The 18,720-nt window shown below is 39.0% G+C and overlaps 1 protein-coding gene across 13 annotated transcripts in view; it reads left to right on the plus strand.

Moving 5' to 3' along the window:
- Window positions 1–18,720, plus strand: part of dnajc6 (DnaJ (Hsp40) homolog, subfamily C, member 6) — a 55,352-nt gene that overhangs the window by 16,488 nt on the left and 20,144 nt on the right. For 9 of the 13 annotated variants that reach the window (XM_077198662.1, XM_077198659.1, XM_077198660.1 and 6 more), the window contains 3 exons: window positions 1,649–1,799; window positions 8,152–8,201; window positions 9,047–9,195. In XM_077198662.1, coding sequence (XP_077054777.1) covers window positions 1,649–1,799; window positions 8,152–8,201; window positions 9,047–9,195 — 350 coding nt within the window. Of the gene's footprint in view, window positions 1–1,648; window positions 1,800–8,151; window positions 8,202–9,046; window positions 9,196–18,720 lie in introns of those variants that run through there. The other 4 variants (XM_077198652.1, XM_077198664.1, XM_077198654.1 and 1 more) reach the window with 2 other exon arrangements.

An 18,720-nucleotide genomic window follows, 5' to 3' on the forward strand; every position in this document is an offset into this window, starting at 1 on the left:
TGGCCTGGTTGCAAAGTAGTTGTAGAGTTTTTGACTGCATCAATAATAATGTAAACGATGGGCTATATATTAAATGTTCAAGCCTAAAATGTTAGACGAGCTTTCTTCCAACTTACCTTCTCCATCACGAAGTGTGTTCGTGCGATGTTGTTGGTTACCTAGTAACGAACGTACAGTGACTGAGAATGTTCCGTCAACTTCCGTTTTGTTCGCGCATCTAATTTGCCTAGTAACGAACGCAGTCTATCCGAGATATGTGCCTGGCGACAGGAAACTTCACTTTGTGTGCCTGCGCCTCGTATACAACATTATAAAGTTTGCATGACAACTTGGTTGGCATTGCCTTTTCAGCGTGAGAAATACACGGAGTGGCGTGTGAGCGTGTGAACTGGTTGAATTGCGTGTGTCTCAAGGCCAATGCGTGAGACTTGAGAACCCTGACTTTAGATTATCTGACTTTATTATAAACTTTTACCTGACTTCCCCTTTGAGTCTAATATTATGACTAACTCTTACCTGACTTCCCTGGCTTCCTAACATTCTAACAAATGTACTGTTCAAAACTAGTGAAAATTCATGACTTTGGTTGTGTGAGTGTAAAAATAACAAATATGGGAAATATGACTAGACAGATGTCTAACCTTGAAACCTTTTGGTTACCTAGTAACAAGAGGGCTTGTCTATGAAGAACCTATCAAATTGTGGGGAAATTATGTAATGTATCATGTCATTTTGCCATACCCTTATTCTATAAAAACTGTTGTATTCGTGTTAATTGGTAGGATTCTCTCTGAAATTTGTCTGAGATCCTCCGGCCGTGATTAAAGCATGTTCGAAGGCATTGTCTGAAGTCTGTTGGTTATTATAGCTGGGCAGCAAGTTAGGGTTATTAGGCTCAGCCGACGTCGATGTGTAGACGCGCTGGAGCATAGGATTAGACTCAGCCGCCATCGATGTGTCGACACGCTAGGGTATAGGATTAGACTCAGCCGACTTCGATGTGTAGACGCGGAAGGGTGTAGGGTTAGATTCGGCCGATGTAGAGTGTAGACACGCTATAAATATATAAATATATAAATATTACTCATAGTTAGATATAGGAAAAATCTACAATTCAGTAACAAAACAAGCAAGTGAGTCGTTAATTCATTCATTCAAACAAATCATTTAAAGTTTTTTTTTTATTATTTGGAACTATTTTCAGTGACAAATTAAAAATAAACACATATTATACTTGTAGGCCAAAACACTGAACCCCAGTGAACATTTGACCTCAGACAAGCTCATGTCTATTTTCTTAAAATAATATTTTTATTCAGCAAGGATGCATTAAATTATTTAAAGCGACAATTAAGACTTCCATGTTATTACAACAAATTTTTATTTCAGATAAAGTATGTTCTTTTGAACTATATTCATCAAAGAATCCTGAAAAAAATATCACAAAAAAATCACAGCTTCCACAAAAATATTAAGCAGCACAACTGTTTTTAACATTGATAATAATAAAAATGTCAACCTTTGAATAGTGTATACTGTATATTATCAATATATACCAGTCTATCACTAGTCATGACATGTAAAATGCGTGTTTGTGTTGTCCCGTCTGCCTGTATGTTGTAAGATATGAAATTCTGCTCATTTGAAGGCCCTCCGTCTCCAGAAATGGACGGAAACTATGGAGGGGGACTTCTGGATATGGTGAAAGGGGGTGCTGGAAAGTTCTTCAGCAACATCAAGGACAACCTCAAAGACACCATCAAAGACACCTCTACCAAGGTTATGAACCAGGTGGCCACGTAAGTCCTCATGGTTAATTTGTGTGTAGGTTTTGTGTACCCACAAGGAATCACCGGCATTGTCCCGACATTGTCCTCAGCTTGTTAAATATACCAAATAGTGTTGCTAATTATAAAAACAATAAAAGTCAAAACAAATTTGAGTTTTGTGCATGTTTGCACTTGTGTTTATGTGTAAGACTTTAAAGAAAACAATGTGTCACGGTCTTTCAATAAGAGTGACCTACTTTTGTGTAACGAATGTTACTATTAATAGATAAAGATTTCTCAATCTAATGACTCTATTTAGGTATGTGTGTGTTTCTATTGGCATAAGAATAGAAATGGGCACTTGCACAGTGATGGTGTTGGTTTTTTACAACACGGGATCTGGTCTTTCTGAGAATTGACATAAGTATTTAAGTGTTTTATCTTATATACCTTCATAACCATCATCACTATCATCAACTACATAACAGACCTGAGACAGAAAGCTGCTTGTTCAGCAGGAAACCCCTGTTTACTCTTTGTCATGGTTGTGTGTTTTGTGACCCAGCTGGTGTGCAGTTATCCAGAGGATACTCTGGTGATGCATGGGATAGCTGAGCTTCCAGAACTTCTGAACTATTCATGTGGGTTTATCACTCAGCTGAAAGGAAAGCATACAACACTAATGGGTAGACATAGTACGAATTCTTATGTAAAGTAACATTTTACCCCTGACTGACCCAGAAGCAGATCAGATCCACCAGGTTACTTAGGGAGATCTTAAGTCAGAGAGCACTATTAAACTCAGTGAAAATTAAATGTAGGTAACCAATAATATTTAGCCTGGGAAAACCCAGACAACTTCCGGCAAATTTAGATTTGCTCTGAAAGTTAGTCTGGCAAAGAGCTCATTCAAACCCATTTCCAAATCCGTTGAAATCGAGGCACCAATCAGAAACGTTGGGGCAGGCTTTACACGATGACGACAGCGCTGGGATTTTGAAGCAGATTTTGTAGCCTACATTACAAAGATGGATGCCGCCGTCGAACATCACTCGTTCGAATCAGCTATCGCGTCTGTTTTAATCGATTTGAATGTTTCCTTTTTGTTAAAAACCGAGCAAAGAACAATACTCGGGAGATGTTTCTCCGCCGCTCTGCATACGTCATCTCCTTCATCGCTCTGATTGGTTTTAGGTCTATCCGCGACGTCCGTTGGTGACGCCCCTCTGGAAATGATTTGTCTATGACGCTTTGCCAGACCCTAACTCAGTTACAACTGAGAATGGTCTGGTTTTAACCAGGCTAAATAATATTGCTATTAATATTTTTTCTAATATATTAAATCATGATTGGGACATGAAAATGTACTGCAAAATAGCAAAGAAAACCAAGTCTCTCTCCAACTCTGTGTGCTTTTCTCTTACACACACAATTATATTTATAATAATTAAACAAGCTGCTATTTCCACCACTATGTGTGTGTGGGTGTCATTCACCCTTTGCACAAAGACCACTGCACAAACACTCACACACAGACACACTGTAAACTACTAGTGTATTTCATTCACCTCTTGCACAGAGGCTTAGAATAGTAGCTTGTTTACATATGATCCCATTAGAAGGATTTCACTCTTCAGCAGATTACACTGGTGATTTGGGTGTTGTGTAATGTGGACCTCTATGTCTAGAAAACAGTTAGATGACTCAAAAACATGAATTTAGACTTCTGTTCACAAGTTTGGGGTCAGTAAGATTTTTTAAATGTTTTTGAAAGAAGTCGTTTATGCTAAACAAGGCAGAATTTTTTTATCAAAAGTGCACGGGTTACAAATGTAACCTAGGTTCCCTTAGAAGGGGAACGAAACACTGCGTCTGGCAAGCCGCTATGGGAAACGCCTCCGCATGACCAGTGTCTGTAGCATGTGTCTAAACAAGACAATTTTATTGGCCGGCGACAGCCTTATGATGCCACTACCAGTGCGACCGTGAGTATAAAAGTGCGCGTGAGGAACACATCATCCTTCGTCTGAAGGAGACGTGGAAGGCACCACGAAAGCATGGCAATGAGACACAGTGTGTCGTTCCCCTTCTCAGGAAACTAAGGTTACATTTGTACGCACATACGCACTCGTAGTCCTTTTCAGTTTCAGTTTTCAAACCGATCAAGTGTTTACATGTTCTCTCGATTGGATTAGAAAAGGAATAAACCACCCCTTTCAAGCCGAACGAAATTTCATTCAGATCGAGCTCAGTCGAATCGATCAAGCTGTTAACATAAAGGCTTTTCAGTCCGATTGAGCCGCCAATCATATTACTAATGGATTATTTGGTTGCATGTAAACGTAGCAAGTAAGCTTATTCCCTTCGGCCACCGCCTAAGCTACATGCCCTGTATGAGGAAAGTCCTCGCAGGACCAAGCTCTAGGGCTCGGCCCAAGGCTTGGAATTATTTACTTAGTGAAACATTCCTTTAAGGGAATATGGCCAGGCTTGCAAAGAGACCCTGGCCTGTAACTTCAGGGGGATTTAAAAGCATCAATCACTAGAATAACCAGGGAGGCTGACCCCTGCCATTCTAGCCTAGTCAGCCTACAACCTGTCTGCCTACGCAGAGTCTCTAGATTCAGTACTATCACAAAGGCCTCCAATGAGAGGGTATTGCAACAGGCAGTAACCACTTCTAGAGGTCTCCTACCCGACCCGAGCCCGACGGGTCCCGAAAAATGTGCGGGTTTATGTTTAATGAACAGCCTCGGGTTCGGGTCGGGTTCGAGTTTAAGTAAGAAAAACTAAATAGGCTATATATAGTTTGCGTGCCGTGTGCTTTGCCTGCTTGCTGTGTTGTGGTGACCGGCACGCGAGAGAGAGAAAGTACATACGTGCGCAGATGTGCAATATGTGCATACACACAGTCAGACACACAGGCTCTCTCTCTCAAATATAATGATAATGATAATTATATATATATAGATAGTGGCAGAGTTTGAGGAGTGGGTGAAAGTGCCCCTCGGTGAAACCGCAGATGAAGTTACGCAATACTCCACCCGCAACTACGACATCCCTGCAAGTAGCAGCAGCAGCAAGAGGAAATTCAGTGCAGCTGGACTAACTTTCAATCAGAGGAGGACGGCGCTGAAACCTTGCATATTGCAAAAATGGTACTTGCTGTGAGAAACGGAATGGACCTCGGGTTCGGGTCGGGTTCGGCTTAATATGTAAATGTAATTGTCGGGTCGGGTCGGGTTAAATGATCGCGGGTACGGGCCGGGTTCGGGCTTTAGTTTAAAGCCCGTGCAGACCTCTAACCACTTCACACCAGATTCCAGAGATGGAAGTCCTAGAAAGCAGAGACTCAGCATATCGACCCTCCAAGCGAGGGGAGTAACTCTGCTCAGCCCGAAAAGGGGTTCTTCAGGACTTGTAAAGCACTAAAGTAGCTTTGGGGGAGCAGAGTACTCTACATGATGACCCTCTTGAATGAGAGGTGTACTGACCGGCTCACTGAATGTATGTTTATCAAGGGGGCCTACTGAAAGTCCTTCAACAGGCTCTAGAGAACAAGGCACTCTGCATACTGACCCTCTAAACGAGGGGAGTACCAAACTTAGCCTACAGATTTATAACAAGGAGGCTCACAGAGAGCCTAACAACTTGATACTGCAAATTGTACGGAGTCCTAGAGAGCGAAGAACTCTGCATAATGACCCTCTAAGTGGGGGGAGTACTAGCTAATACATTAGACTTGACTTATCAAGGAGGCTTGCCTTACAACCAAGCTCAACCTAAGAGAGCTCAGCTGGAAAAGGGGGGCTCTGATGGGCTGAAGGCCTCAACAGGATGACTCTAGAACAAGGAGGCCTAACTTAGTACTATACTAGGGACAGCTCTACCAAGGGGGCTCCTAGAGAATCATTCGACTGGACATTGTTATCCAGGTGGAGCTCAGGGATTGCAAACCTCTGCAGGAACGTTGTCTAAATGAGAGAAGGTAATATTATCTCACACTAAGACTGCTTAATAAGGAGGCTCACAGGGAGCCATGCCACTCGATATCGCCAATATTAGGAGGACAGGCCTTAAGCAAAGAGAGCCAGATCATTTGAATTCACTATCCCAGTGGTTAGCTCAAGGGAGTGGAGGCTTCAAACGAATGATTCTCAATAGACGAGCGAAAGCCTAACAACACTCTGTCTAAAATCAGCCAATGCTTGTTTAAGAAAGAGCTCTAGATAGTGGAGCCCTCAACTGGATAATCTCTAGAATGAGAGGAGGCCTGACTACACTACTCTAAGGAAGACGTCCTATCAGGGGGCTTACTGAAAAAGCCGTTCCACTTAGAACATCATCTAGCATTAGATCTGAAAAGTGAAAAAAACTCACAGAATGATTCTCCAGAGTGAGAGGAGGTCCAATCTCTCAGTATCATAAAAACGGTTTTATCAAGGAGGCTCACAGAAAGTCTTGCCACTCTAAACCGCTAACCTGGAGGGCTCAGAGGAGAGAACCTCAGCAGGGTCGATCCACAGTCATGGAGGCTTATAAAAAGGAGCTTTACCAAGACAATTCTCTAAAATGAGAGGAGGACTAGTTCATTTCAGTGCCTAACCATGCAGAGCACTAGAGAGCAGAGGTCTCAGCTGGAAGCTCTCAACAAAATGAGAGGAGATCTAGCAACACTCTTTGTCAAGGAGGCTCACTTAGAGTAAGGAGTTAAGGATGCGGGCAGATGTTATCCCCCTCAAAGGGAAGGAGGGTCGGAATTATTTACACTCATCAACTCTAGAGCACTGTGAGCATCTCGATTAAATCACTTCCCTCAGATCGTGTTTCTTCTTCATACCTTGAGTGGCGACACTAGCCCTCTGGCCCTGTCTTTGGTCATGAGCTCAAGTTCAGCCAGGTCCCCCTGGCGTTTTGGGAGTGGACCCGGGTCAGCGCGGTATGAATGTTTTAAAGGCTCCCGTCCGCGCCTTCACCTCCTCAATGGATGTGCCGAATAGTTCAGAAGGCAAAACCGGTGCATCAAGGAGAAAACCCTTCTCTTTCTCCCCAATGCTAGCCAGGTTCACCCACAGATGTCTCTATGTGGCCACCATTGCCGCCATCGATCTGCCTATCACGGTAGCAGTCTGTTTAGTGGACTGGAGAGCGAGATTTGTGGTGCGGCGCAGCTCACCCACCGCATCAGGGGAAAGACCCCGACCCTGGTTTAGGTCCCTCAGCTGATTGCCTTAGTACGCTTACAGCACCGCCATAGTGTGCACCGCCTATTTGGTTGAGTCTCAGTTTCCTTCTCCCCTCAGCGACAGCAGGTCATGAGCCATGGGGTACAGGTGTTTGTCCCGGTTCCCTTGAGAAGAGGGTCAATTGAGAGTGGAGCTTTTTCATTAGAAAACGCTCGCAGTGCACGCATACAGCCCCTCAAGGACTGAGCGTGAGTGCTCTAGCCAAAACAAACAACACAAAGGTCTTGTGTATTATCTGGTGTCATAAAAAAACAAGGACACAGATCAACAATTTTCCTAAATGCTTTGCAACCACCAATTTCCAACAGTGATGCACCAACATGCTTCAAGACAAATGGCTCCTGGAGATTAAGAAGAGAATGATGTTTTCCTCAGGTGTCCTTTTATCACTTACTAACGGTCACACTGGTAGTGACTTCATAAGCTGTTGCCGGCCAATAGAATTGTTGCGTTTAGACACGTGCTTCAGACACAAGTCATGCTGAGGTATTTTCCATTCGTCTTGCCAGACACAGTGCGAGGTACCCATTCAAAAGGAAACAGTAATACTGGGAAATATTCTGATTATTTCAGCTAAATAAAGCTTTGTAAATTTTCTACCGTAAATATATAAATAAAATATTTTTGTGAGTGGATGCAGCAAAATCGTGAACATAAAGGGACAACTTTAAAGGCGATTTTCTCAATGTTTCGATTTTTTCTGCACCCTTAGATTCCAGATTTTCTAATAGTTGTATCTCGGCCAAATATTGTCCAATCCTAACAAACCATACATCAATGGAAGGCTTATTTCTAAAGCAAATTTTGAAAAATTGACCCTTGTGACTGGTTTTATGGTCCAGGGTCTCATATATTTTTTAATTTATTCCTGTAATACAAAGCTAAATTTTTAGTATATACTGTAAGTACTAGATGCATTTATTATTACCACAATTCTACTTTTTAATTTAATATTTTAAATAAAATGGGTTATAACTTTACCATATTGTAGTGATAAATAAGAACTTTACCATTTTTATTGAAGACATTAGAATAATTTAATGAAATAAAAAAATAATAAGAAATTTCAAAAATTGGTATGAATACATGTTATGCTGTCGATATTGAGTTTATATGTGCTCTTGTGTACAATTTAGATATACAAAAGGAGAGTTGGACATTGCTTACATCACCACACGTATTATAGGTGAGTAATGAACAATTATGTGATAGTGAATGTTGACCATGTTCGTGTACCATGGTATTTGCATATACTCCAAGTACTTTAACTGTGGACATACGTGTCCTTGGTTTTAACTGTTATTATATAATCAGTCAGTCAGTTTAATGTATTTGCTTATTTCTCACTCGCATGACTTTGGTCTATATGGACAGAAGTGATGTCCGGAGGGGATATTTGTTTTTAATGACCCTACAAGTTTGATTAATAAACCATAAAAATATAAGATAACTAATTTATATATTTTTAAATAGGCTATTTTAAGAATGAAGCAATAACAAAACACTAAACAAGGTTAAGGTATTTAAATGATACAATGGCAGAGAAAATGCAAAATACAGCTACAGGTTTTATTTTACTACGCAAAAGAATGCATAGAAAAACAAATAGCTCACACAGAAAAAAAGCATAAATCATACAACATAATCATCAGTTAGTAATATTTCGTTGGTTCTCTCTTGTTTTTGCATGTATTCATTTCTTTTCATTATAGCCTGGCCAAAAATTATGTCCACACAACATTGTGTTATCACAAATTAAACAATTGACTCCAAGTTCAACTATGAAATGTACCATTTAAAAATCTTTAACAAATGTTAATTATTATTTTAGGCTGGACATAATTTTTGGCCACTATTGTAAGAGAGTTAGTCCGGTTTAAAAGCATATAAAAGTGTAGTATATCAGATGCTAATATTATCATGTTTGTGTTTTCAGCTATATGCACTAAATGCAATGTTTGTATTGGCCACACTAAACTTACTGGAAAGAAGTGTTATAATACTTTCCTAATTGTCCTTTTACTCTGTCAGTGATGTCATATCCTGCTGAGACGGTGGAGATGGGCTACAGGAACCACACAGAGGATATCCGTTCCTTTCTGGACTCACGGCATGCCGACCACTACACTGTTTTCAACCTGTCACAGAGGAACTACCGAGGGGCCAAGTTCTCCAACAGAGTGAGTGCAATCAGCTGCATTTCCTGAATTACATACTTTCATTTCACATTCCAGTGCCTTTGGGCTGTAGTAAGTAGTAAGTACTTGGAAAGATTTCAATCTTGTCTTTGTTGCAGAAGAAGTCATAACTATGGCTGGATATCGTAACAAAATTTTCGATACCGGTACCAATACCGATACCTTGACTTCGATACCGGTTCCTGAACGATACTTTTTTCGATACCAATTTTATGAAACCAGTTTAAAAAAAATAACATTACCTAAAAAAAAAACTTTTATTTTTTCAGTTTGTTAACTTCTTTACACTCATATTTTGAGTCTGTAAAAAAGCACCAATGCTAAAGTTTTTTATGTTTCCTAATAATTTAACATGTATTTTTTACTTCAATGAGCTCATTGTTTCTGCCTTAACTTAATGCATTGTTTAACAATGAAACTGAATGAAAATTAATTTGAAATGCATTACACACAGTCACCTCTGAAAACAGATCACTCTAAATTGTAATTTAGACACTTCTGTGTCTGTAAAGCTGCTTTGAAATGATATGTATTGTGAAAAATGCTATCCAAATACATGTGAATTGAATTAAATATAGGCTACTGGCCTCGGGGGCGGGACATAATTATGTCTATGCCTCGCGCTCAGCACACATAAAGCTTGCCGCAAAGCACTGGCAAAAGTAACCTAATGATTATGAATGTGTCGGGAAATAATAGCAAGAAGATATTTTAATTGTTTATTAATAAACAAAGATTTGTTGGCTGCAAAGATGAATACGGCGATGCTGACTCGTCATTCCTGCAGTAGTGAACACACGTGCGCGCGCCTATATGGATTAGGTAATCAAACTATTTATTTCTAATTGTTTCGTTTAAAAGTAGACATATTTTGACCGTCTATAGGACTATTCTCATGTTTGTGAGGCAAGTATCCTATTGTAACGAATCAGAAGGCTGAGGCAGATCCATTTGCAACAAGTTTAATAATAGAAAGGGCAGAATAAAGGAAACACAGGAATTCTTGATGGGGTGCGCTGAAACCAGATAGCAGAGGTGGGAGTAAGTCACACATGTGCAAGTCACAAGCAAGTCTCAAGTCTTAACCTTCGAGTCTCAAGCAAGTCCAAGTAAATTTTTTATAAAGGCAAGTCAAGTCAAGTCAAGTCACTGCCTTATGTCAAGCAAGTCAAGTCAAGTCGTAGCTTGGGTCACAAGTCACTGGCAAGTCATACAAACGTTTGACGATTTCACTGAATTTATATATTAAAATAAGTTAAAACTACAGAAGTTGTGGACTATGGTTTTATTTTTTTTTTAATATATGCATTTCCACATATAGCTGAGTGGTTACTACAATAAAAATCTAAATGTAACTGAAATTAGGCCAACATTAAAGCATGAAAAAATAAATATGCCTCAAACATTGTAGAAGACCATTAAAAGGTATTAAACAATTCACAATTCAAGTATAATTCCTATGCGACCAAAGGCATTCTTCAAACTGGCATCCCCTTAATACAAGTTATATATTTTTATTTATGAAGTTAAAACCGCCAATAGGTGGTGCCAAATTACCGTATTAATGTACGAGTCATAGAAGCATTCATTTAACTTATGTTCAAAACGGCAGATTCGTTCTGGAACTAAGCAACTAGGTCACTGAATCACAAATGCACATAACTCTTTCTGTAGCTTGTTTGGAACTATTGTCATTGGAGAAATCGAGCAAAAACAGAAAATATTTGGAATATCAGGCTATGTCTAAATGTCACATTCCAAGGGCGTAGGTTTGGTTTTGAGATTGGTGGGGACATTCCCAGAAGCTGAGGAATCAGGAAATTAATAGGATAATATTAAGGTTTTTAGTCTATATTGACCTTAACAATGCGTTTATGAATTCTGTAATGTTAGGACAACTATTAAAGACAAGAAGGGAGTTTAACAGAGACTGAACTTTCCTCCGTTCATAGTGCAGTGCAATAGTGAAATGCGGTCTTGTTCCTTGCTTTTTGAAGAAGCCAAACACATGTCTGTATCTGTCATTAAAGGGATAGTTAAGGGAATAGTTCACCCACATGAAAATTCTGTCTCTCCCACAAGCTGTTTTAAACCCTTATAAATTTCCTTCTTCTGAACAATAAGGAAGATATTTTGAAGAATGTTGGACCCCATTGACAACCATAGTAAGAAAAAAAAATACTATGGAAGTCAATGGGGCCCATGAACTGTCAAGTTACCAACATTGTTCAAAATAACTTCTTTTGTGGTCAGCAGAAGAAAGAAACTGGTCTGAAACAACTTAATGATGACAGAATTTTCACTTTTTAAGGAAACTATCCCGTTAACAGAAATTTTTAGCATATTTGTTTTCACATCCTTACTGTCCTGTTTGTCCTGTTGGACATAACACACAACAACTTGTGCCATTGTTCTGAACCATGTTTTCAGTCTTCTAAGAGCATTAAAACTTATTTCAGCCTTAGCTGAGACTGGGATGACAAGGGTTTCAACTTGATCAAACAGACTTCTCATTTCAACAGACCAAACAATTTTGTGTTTTCATGTTTAATGTGGACTTTCCATAGTCGTAATGATTTATACTGTACAAAGTGTATTCTATCCCCCTACACTAACCCTAGCACAGATAACTTTCTGCATTTTCAACAAACAAAAAACTTAGTATGATTTATAAGCTGTTTTCAAAAAAAAAAAAAAATCCCCACAAGGATTTCGGAAATTGCTATCTTTTTGTGGACATTTTGTCTTTGTCCCTACAAAAATGGCAATATACGAAAATCCTGTCCTTCTGGGTATTTTCTTTCTTTTCTTCCTGTTTTGGAAAACTGATCATTATTATGATATTTAAGTGATGTTTACTCCGTGATGTTTTCAGTGCTCTTTGCGCGCGTGCGCACACAAACACACACACGCGCACACACACACACACACACTAACGACATGTTTGCCACTTATCCTGCGATTGTCACACATTATATTGTAAAAACGGAGCTGTTCCCGAATCATTTGACGCGATTTGCCCCGTATGTTTGTGCACAGAACTGTAGATTACTCCCTAGTTTACCGCATCGAGGAGGTTTCCTTCGAGGTGCATTGCCGCTTCGCACAATCAAATGTAGCTACAGCCTCTCACAAGTTAGAAAGAAAACACAAAGCCAATCAGTTTAGCAAAGTGTGTTCAGGAGGCGGGATTCAGATCTATTAACCGTTTGTGTTCCAGGATTTGCGCATTTTTCTCAGAACGCTCTTATAAGAGATTTTTATCTAAATTAGATGTTGCCTGGTTAAATAAAATAAGAACTACGCAAAACACACTGGCAACAGTGGTTATATATAAAAATATTTGCATTTTTGATCGAAATTATTGCTAGGGACAAATCAGTGTCACTGGGTATTGGTAGGGACACGTCCCTAGCGTCCCTACTAAATTCTACGCCCCTGCAATATTCACTCTTTGTTTACTGAACTGTTTTATAAAATCATTATCACATTTGCAATCGCGTCAATATTCTGGAAATATTTTTTTAATATCATATGTTATAATTATGAAAATAACTCATACTAGGGCATTTTTTTCCACCACATTTTGAATTTTGGGTGCAATATTAATTCTGCTGGCATTTTGATAAGATCTAATAGATGTAACCCCTGATAACATCTAACCCTGCTTTAAGAGAAACATAAAACACGACAAAACATTAACAGTTTTCTATGTTGTTTTTTTGTCATTAGAAAGAACGACATATTTGGCTTTAAAGCATGATTTAAAAAGAAATGTGGCAAATGTTATACAAAACATATGACATCATTAATTATCATTTGAATATTGACAACATTAAGCTACATTTGAAAACATAATTGTGTATAAAGAGGCATGCTGTTTTGACCAATATTCTCGATTTAAAGATAGTCAAATTAACTATAACAAACAGGTTAAACAAGCCATAGCTTACTTTTAGACGTGGTGAATGAAGTTCGACTGTTCGAGGTTGTGATGGTCGTCCGATATCCCTTTCCACTTATTATGCGTACAGCAAATCTTTTTGTATGAATATAGTCAATTTCTAGTGTTTATATCAATAAAGAAACGATGCTGGGAGATGTTTTTGTATTTAGCGCGCTCACCGCGATGTATGTTTTTTCTGGGCTTGTGCAGTGTCACGCAATCGCGCAGAATCTGATGACTGCCGTCAATGGTTCCGTTGCTTTCATTTTTTCATCAATTGATGTTGCGATGATAAATGTATATCAAGTCATTCTTGAGTCATACAGTTCAAGTCAAGTCAAGTCTCAAGTCATTGGATCTCAAGTCAAAGTCAAGTCGAGTCATTTTCTTAATTTAGTCAAGCAAGTCTCAAGTCTTTAAATTTGCGACTCGAGTCTGACTCGAGTCAAGTCATGTGACTCGAGTCCCCCATCTCTGCCAGATAGTAGGTAGGAGGCAGGCGAAGAGCGAGCAGAACCAGGGACAGGCTAGAGTTCAGGGCTGGCGGCTGGAATCAGAATCCGGATCAGGCGGAGGATCGAGAGGCAGGCTGCAGACAATCAGAGAAGTAGGATAGCGAGGGTCAGAAACAAAGGTTAACTTGATCACAGAAACAGCTCGGACATGCACACGTAGGAGGAAATACTTTGCACAGGAACGCTCAGTTAATGAGACAGATAAAGGCTTATGCCGAGTTCAGACTGCATGATTTTCAAAATAATTGTGTCACTGTTGTTTTCACACTGCGTGACTATCTGGGGTAGCATTAAGTTGCTGGTGTGTTCACACTGCACGATGGATCGGCGACAGGAGGTTTCACACTGCATGACTTTACAAAAGAAAGAATCGCAGACAACTTCTCCCTGGTCCGCAAACTACGTTTCACAACCAAACAAACGCGAGAAGTGATAAGGAAATAACGGAAGATCACTCGTGCGTGAGACCGGAGTCCTCGCGCGACACTGAATTTGTAATTAAAAATGATAGCCTACAAGAAGATTGCGATCCAAATTGTCTGTGCGCTGATTTGCAACGAAAATGAGAAAAATAAACAGTTTATCCAGGAGGAAATGGTTGGGAAGACGAGGGGAGCGAGGACTGTGTTTTGCAAAGAGAGTTGGGGGTAAATAAATAGTTGAATTGAATAGTTGAATTGAATTGTTACTAGTAATAATTCAATTGTAGAGCTCTCTAATTGTTATTCTTACTAGTAACAATTCAATTAGAGAGCTCTGTAATTAAAAATGAATGGAAGTCAATTGAGACATATGACTAGTAAAAATTAATTTGTAGAGCTCTCTAATTGGAATTGTTACTAGTAAGAATTGAATTAGAGAGCTCTGCAATTGTAATTCTTACTAGTAATAATTGAATTAGAGAGCTCTCCAATTGTAATTGTACTAGTAAGAATTGAATTAGAGAGCTCTCCAATTGTAATTGTACTAGTAAGAATTGAATTAGAGAGCTCTCTAATTGTAATTGTTACTAGTAAGAATTGAATTGTAGAGCTCTCCAATTGAATTCTTACTAGTGAAAATGCAATTACGACGAGTAGGGCTGGGTACAATTTAAGCTAAAACGGCTTGCCATAGTACAGGTGACAGGTAATCACAGCGCAAATGATGCATACTAATTGGAAAGTATGCAACCCACTAGAACTCAGGAGATGGCGCTTGTGGTTGAGAGATGGCAGAATCAGGAAGACTGGACGCCGTAACACCTATACGCTGAGTTTGTTCATTTGTGATGCGCTCCAGTTCTTGCAGTCGAAGACGGATACATTTTCTAACGTTGCTCTCAAGTGTATTCTGTGCTCTTTTGAGTGCCTTATCAGATTTACCATGTTGCCAGTCTTGGCAGCAATCTTGTTGAAAATATTACATCGCGTGCTTCTGGCATCGAGTCCGGTACATACAATTCATTTCCACATATTTTCTATCTATCTGGGTTGGGACGCTTACACACACACACACACACCATCCTCAAGTGCGACGAGCCACGTCTCTGGGCAGCCGCGTAAACTAGTGTTTTTCCGCCACAGCCAATCATGCTGCATGCTTATTGTTTCACTGACGTTGACGAGATACTCGGTAGTATCGAGGCAATTCGGTCGGTACCTAAAATGTACCGAACTCGATACCCAGCCCTAGTCATAACTTCTTATTAAAATTTGTACAAAATTATGTGGTGATGAGGGAAATTTCAGACATAATTAAATTGCAACATACAAAGATTGAAAATCACTTTACCCTTCCATCAGAATTTCATTTAGAAATAAATTTGCCTTTAGATCTTTTTCAGAGAAAGTATCTGTATTATTGCTCGCTGAACTGTCAAAATGTGATCACAAACAACATCTGGGGCTTTCACCCTAAAAGTATATATCTTTTTTAACATGCATAGGCTCATCTGCATATAATTTTCATATGCATATTTCCATCATATTTACCACATTTAATAGTAGAAGAAATTAGGAAAATATGTTAAATGCAAATGTTGTCTGTGCCATTAAAAGAGAAAACTGAAAAAAATATTTTCCTATTTATTATTTTCCTCTTTGTTGATGTCCATTAAAAAATTAAAACATCCATAAAACAAGATACATTAAACATAAGCAAAATTATATAAGATGTTAGTTGCTGTTGAACAACCTGAGATTGTACGAAGTCGATAGTTATGTGATTAAAGTCGAAGTTGACTAATCACTGATGTTGTCATTAATAAAAACACAAGACATTGGGATGCTTTGCAGTATGCCACATTTTGCAATTTATATGTAAAATAAAAATACACAGATGCTGACAGACAGCTCAAAACATGTTGCAACTTGAAGGTAACAATGCAACAGTAATACTAACTCTCAAAAAATGATTCATGCATATGTGACCCTGCCTGTGAAAACCCAGCTAAAGTCATTTTTTTGTGATTCACTGTTTTCTACATAAAATCATCCTACATAATGTAAAGAACATTCTGTGAAAATATAACCTCGATATCTTTAATATTGACTGAGTAAGGCTATGTCAAAGATTTGCTGAATTTCGGGCTCAGAAAATCATGTTTTTGAGAAATTCCAATAAAAAAAAAAGCTTATAACTGCAACACATTTGATCCATAATTATCATCCATATGAGCCATATACCAAATTAAAGCTGAGATTCTCCCCTTTTTATTGATAAATGACACATTTATGGGAAAATTCTTAAAGTTTTGTAAAACAGGCCTATTTTTTATGATGCGCATGTCCAAAAAGCTAAAAGCATAAAAACATTGAAACAAATGGGGGCACCAGAAGAGCTTGATTGTAGCAACAATTACCATGTCAATTCAGTTGAATGATTTGTATAACTTTATTAGTAAAATGAAATATCAGTGAAAATATAATATCAGACTAATAGCCTGGGGTTCAATCACCAAAACTGGCTCGTCCTCATCATGTTGGTCACTGTCTGAAAAAACAAGGAGAATTGTTTCAATTCAAAGCAAGAGACCTAAATGGAGACCTAAACATGCAGGAGGAGTGGGGTTATCCATTTTAAATCCACATTTAAAATGGGTAATGAAGCATTTTATATGAAGATATCAGACTGGATCTGATTAATTGAGGGGAGGGCATAGGGACAAGAAACAGGTATGGATATGGCCATGGCTTCAATTCAGAGTGTAATCAAACAAATAAACATAATTTCATAAACGTAATTAATTTAAACTGACTCAATCCCAATCAACAAATGTAATAAACATTTAAATTCACTATTTTTTCATCACAGGATGAATTCTGTGTCAGCATTACATTGGCTGAACACTGACAGTAGGCCTATGTTACATATTCAGCATAAAATAAAATAAATGACAAAAACTTACCGTCAAATTCCTCGTCACTTTCGTCAAAGAATGTGTCCTGTTCATCATCACCATCATCCTCCAGAAAATAATCAGCTATAAAACCGGTTAAATCATAATTTGGGGCAATTCCACCGAGATTAATATCTAACAAGCTGTTAGCAATCAGCTAATGTTATTTTACGTTCCTGCTCATGCTTCGGTGTCAGATGTCAAAACAACGCAGTAAATTACCATCCAGCAAACTAATTATATTACTGACACTTAGCAGGCCTAAAATGTCCTTAAAATAAGATTAATATTATTGGCAGAATACTGAGCTACAAAACAATTAAGCTGTTCTTAAATGTTTGGCGATGACACGAAACAATCTCCTCAGACATCTGAACCCGGTTTAAGTCACTTTTTTTTTTCATTGCGTTGACTTGATTGCCGCTTATGCGGATTTATATTAAGGTCTGTTCACTCTTTCTAATAGAAATAAGTAGAAAAGAAGTTCCTGAATTGAATGATATAAGAATCAGCAGGTGTTGTTGCGCCACAAAATAAACCCAGAGACGGTTGAAATGTATAGAAAGCCCACGTCCGGTTTTTTTTTTGTGTGCAAAAGTATGACGTAGTGTCAATAAAATCATTAATTTTAGTATTTATCATGGTATAAATGAAAATGTGAGTATTGCATCTCAAAACCCTTGGTATAATCTATCATTTACAGCAATAAACACACATGACCTATTTTTGTCATTTTTATGGCTATGACTACTTTGACGCTCTTTTACTCATAATTAGATTCTGCGACTTTAGCCAGGCCGTTGGTGGGATTGGAATAGCCACATCACTGCTCTGAAGCGAATCAGCAGGGAATGACCAACCTGACTGCTCTAATATCCTTTTTGGAGGATGCTAGCTGGATGCCCTCAGAAATCTGATCTGACACTGGTGTCAGAACTTTGCCTTCGGCTCTTACTGTAGCGCCCTGTTTGAGGATCTTGACGGTTGGGGCTGCTCCCGCCCACCATTGACACAGTGTGCAGATATGCACCGGCCTGACCTGCTGCCATATACGCTTTACCCACCAAAGCCGAAGATGTTAGGGATGATGCTGTGCTAGGAGAAAGATATCTCATGAGCGTCTGTTCCACCTTGGGAATCGCCCAATACCTGTACTCTTTCAACCCCCTGAAATCAGAATTTATGTGGACCTTAGGGCTGAAGAGACGGGAAGAATACAGTTTATTCCACAACCTCAAAACTTCTTTATAGAGGCTGGGAAAGAAAGGAAGGCCCCTGAGTAGAGGTAACGATTTTGGGGACAGAGAATCCTCGTTCAGCTTGCTTCTAGGTTGTGACGTCATCAGCCCGTGACGTTCCGTTCACCATTGGACTGATTCCACACACATGCTTTAGGCGCAATCACGCAGAGGTTTCAAAAAGCGTCAATCATTTGACTCACCAGGAGTTCCCTTGAAAGGGGACAACCCAAGCCAGTGAAAAAAATTGTAGCTGGAATAGCCAATCAGCTTTTGCAAAGCTTGGACAAACTGGGAAATTTGTCCTGGTTGCGGACCCACCACAGCAGGGTTTTCTCCATGGTGGGAATATGTGGTGTTAATAAATATTTATGTATTTCTTTGGCTGTTGTGGAGTGATGTCCCATTTTTTCAAGTTAAAAAAAGTGC

This window comes from Siphateles boraxobius, unplaced genomic scaffold, assembly GCF_051911475.1.
Source record: "Siphateles boraxobius isolate OS27281-9 unplaced genomic scaffold, OSU_SipBor_1 41, whole genome shotgun sequence".
In the NCBI taxonomy this organism is placed as follows: Eukaryota; Metazoa; Chordata; class Actinopteri; order Cypriniformes; family Leuciscidae; genus Siphateles; species Siphateles boraxobius.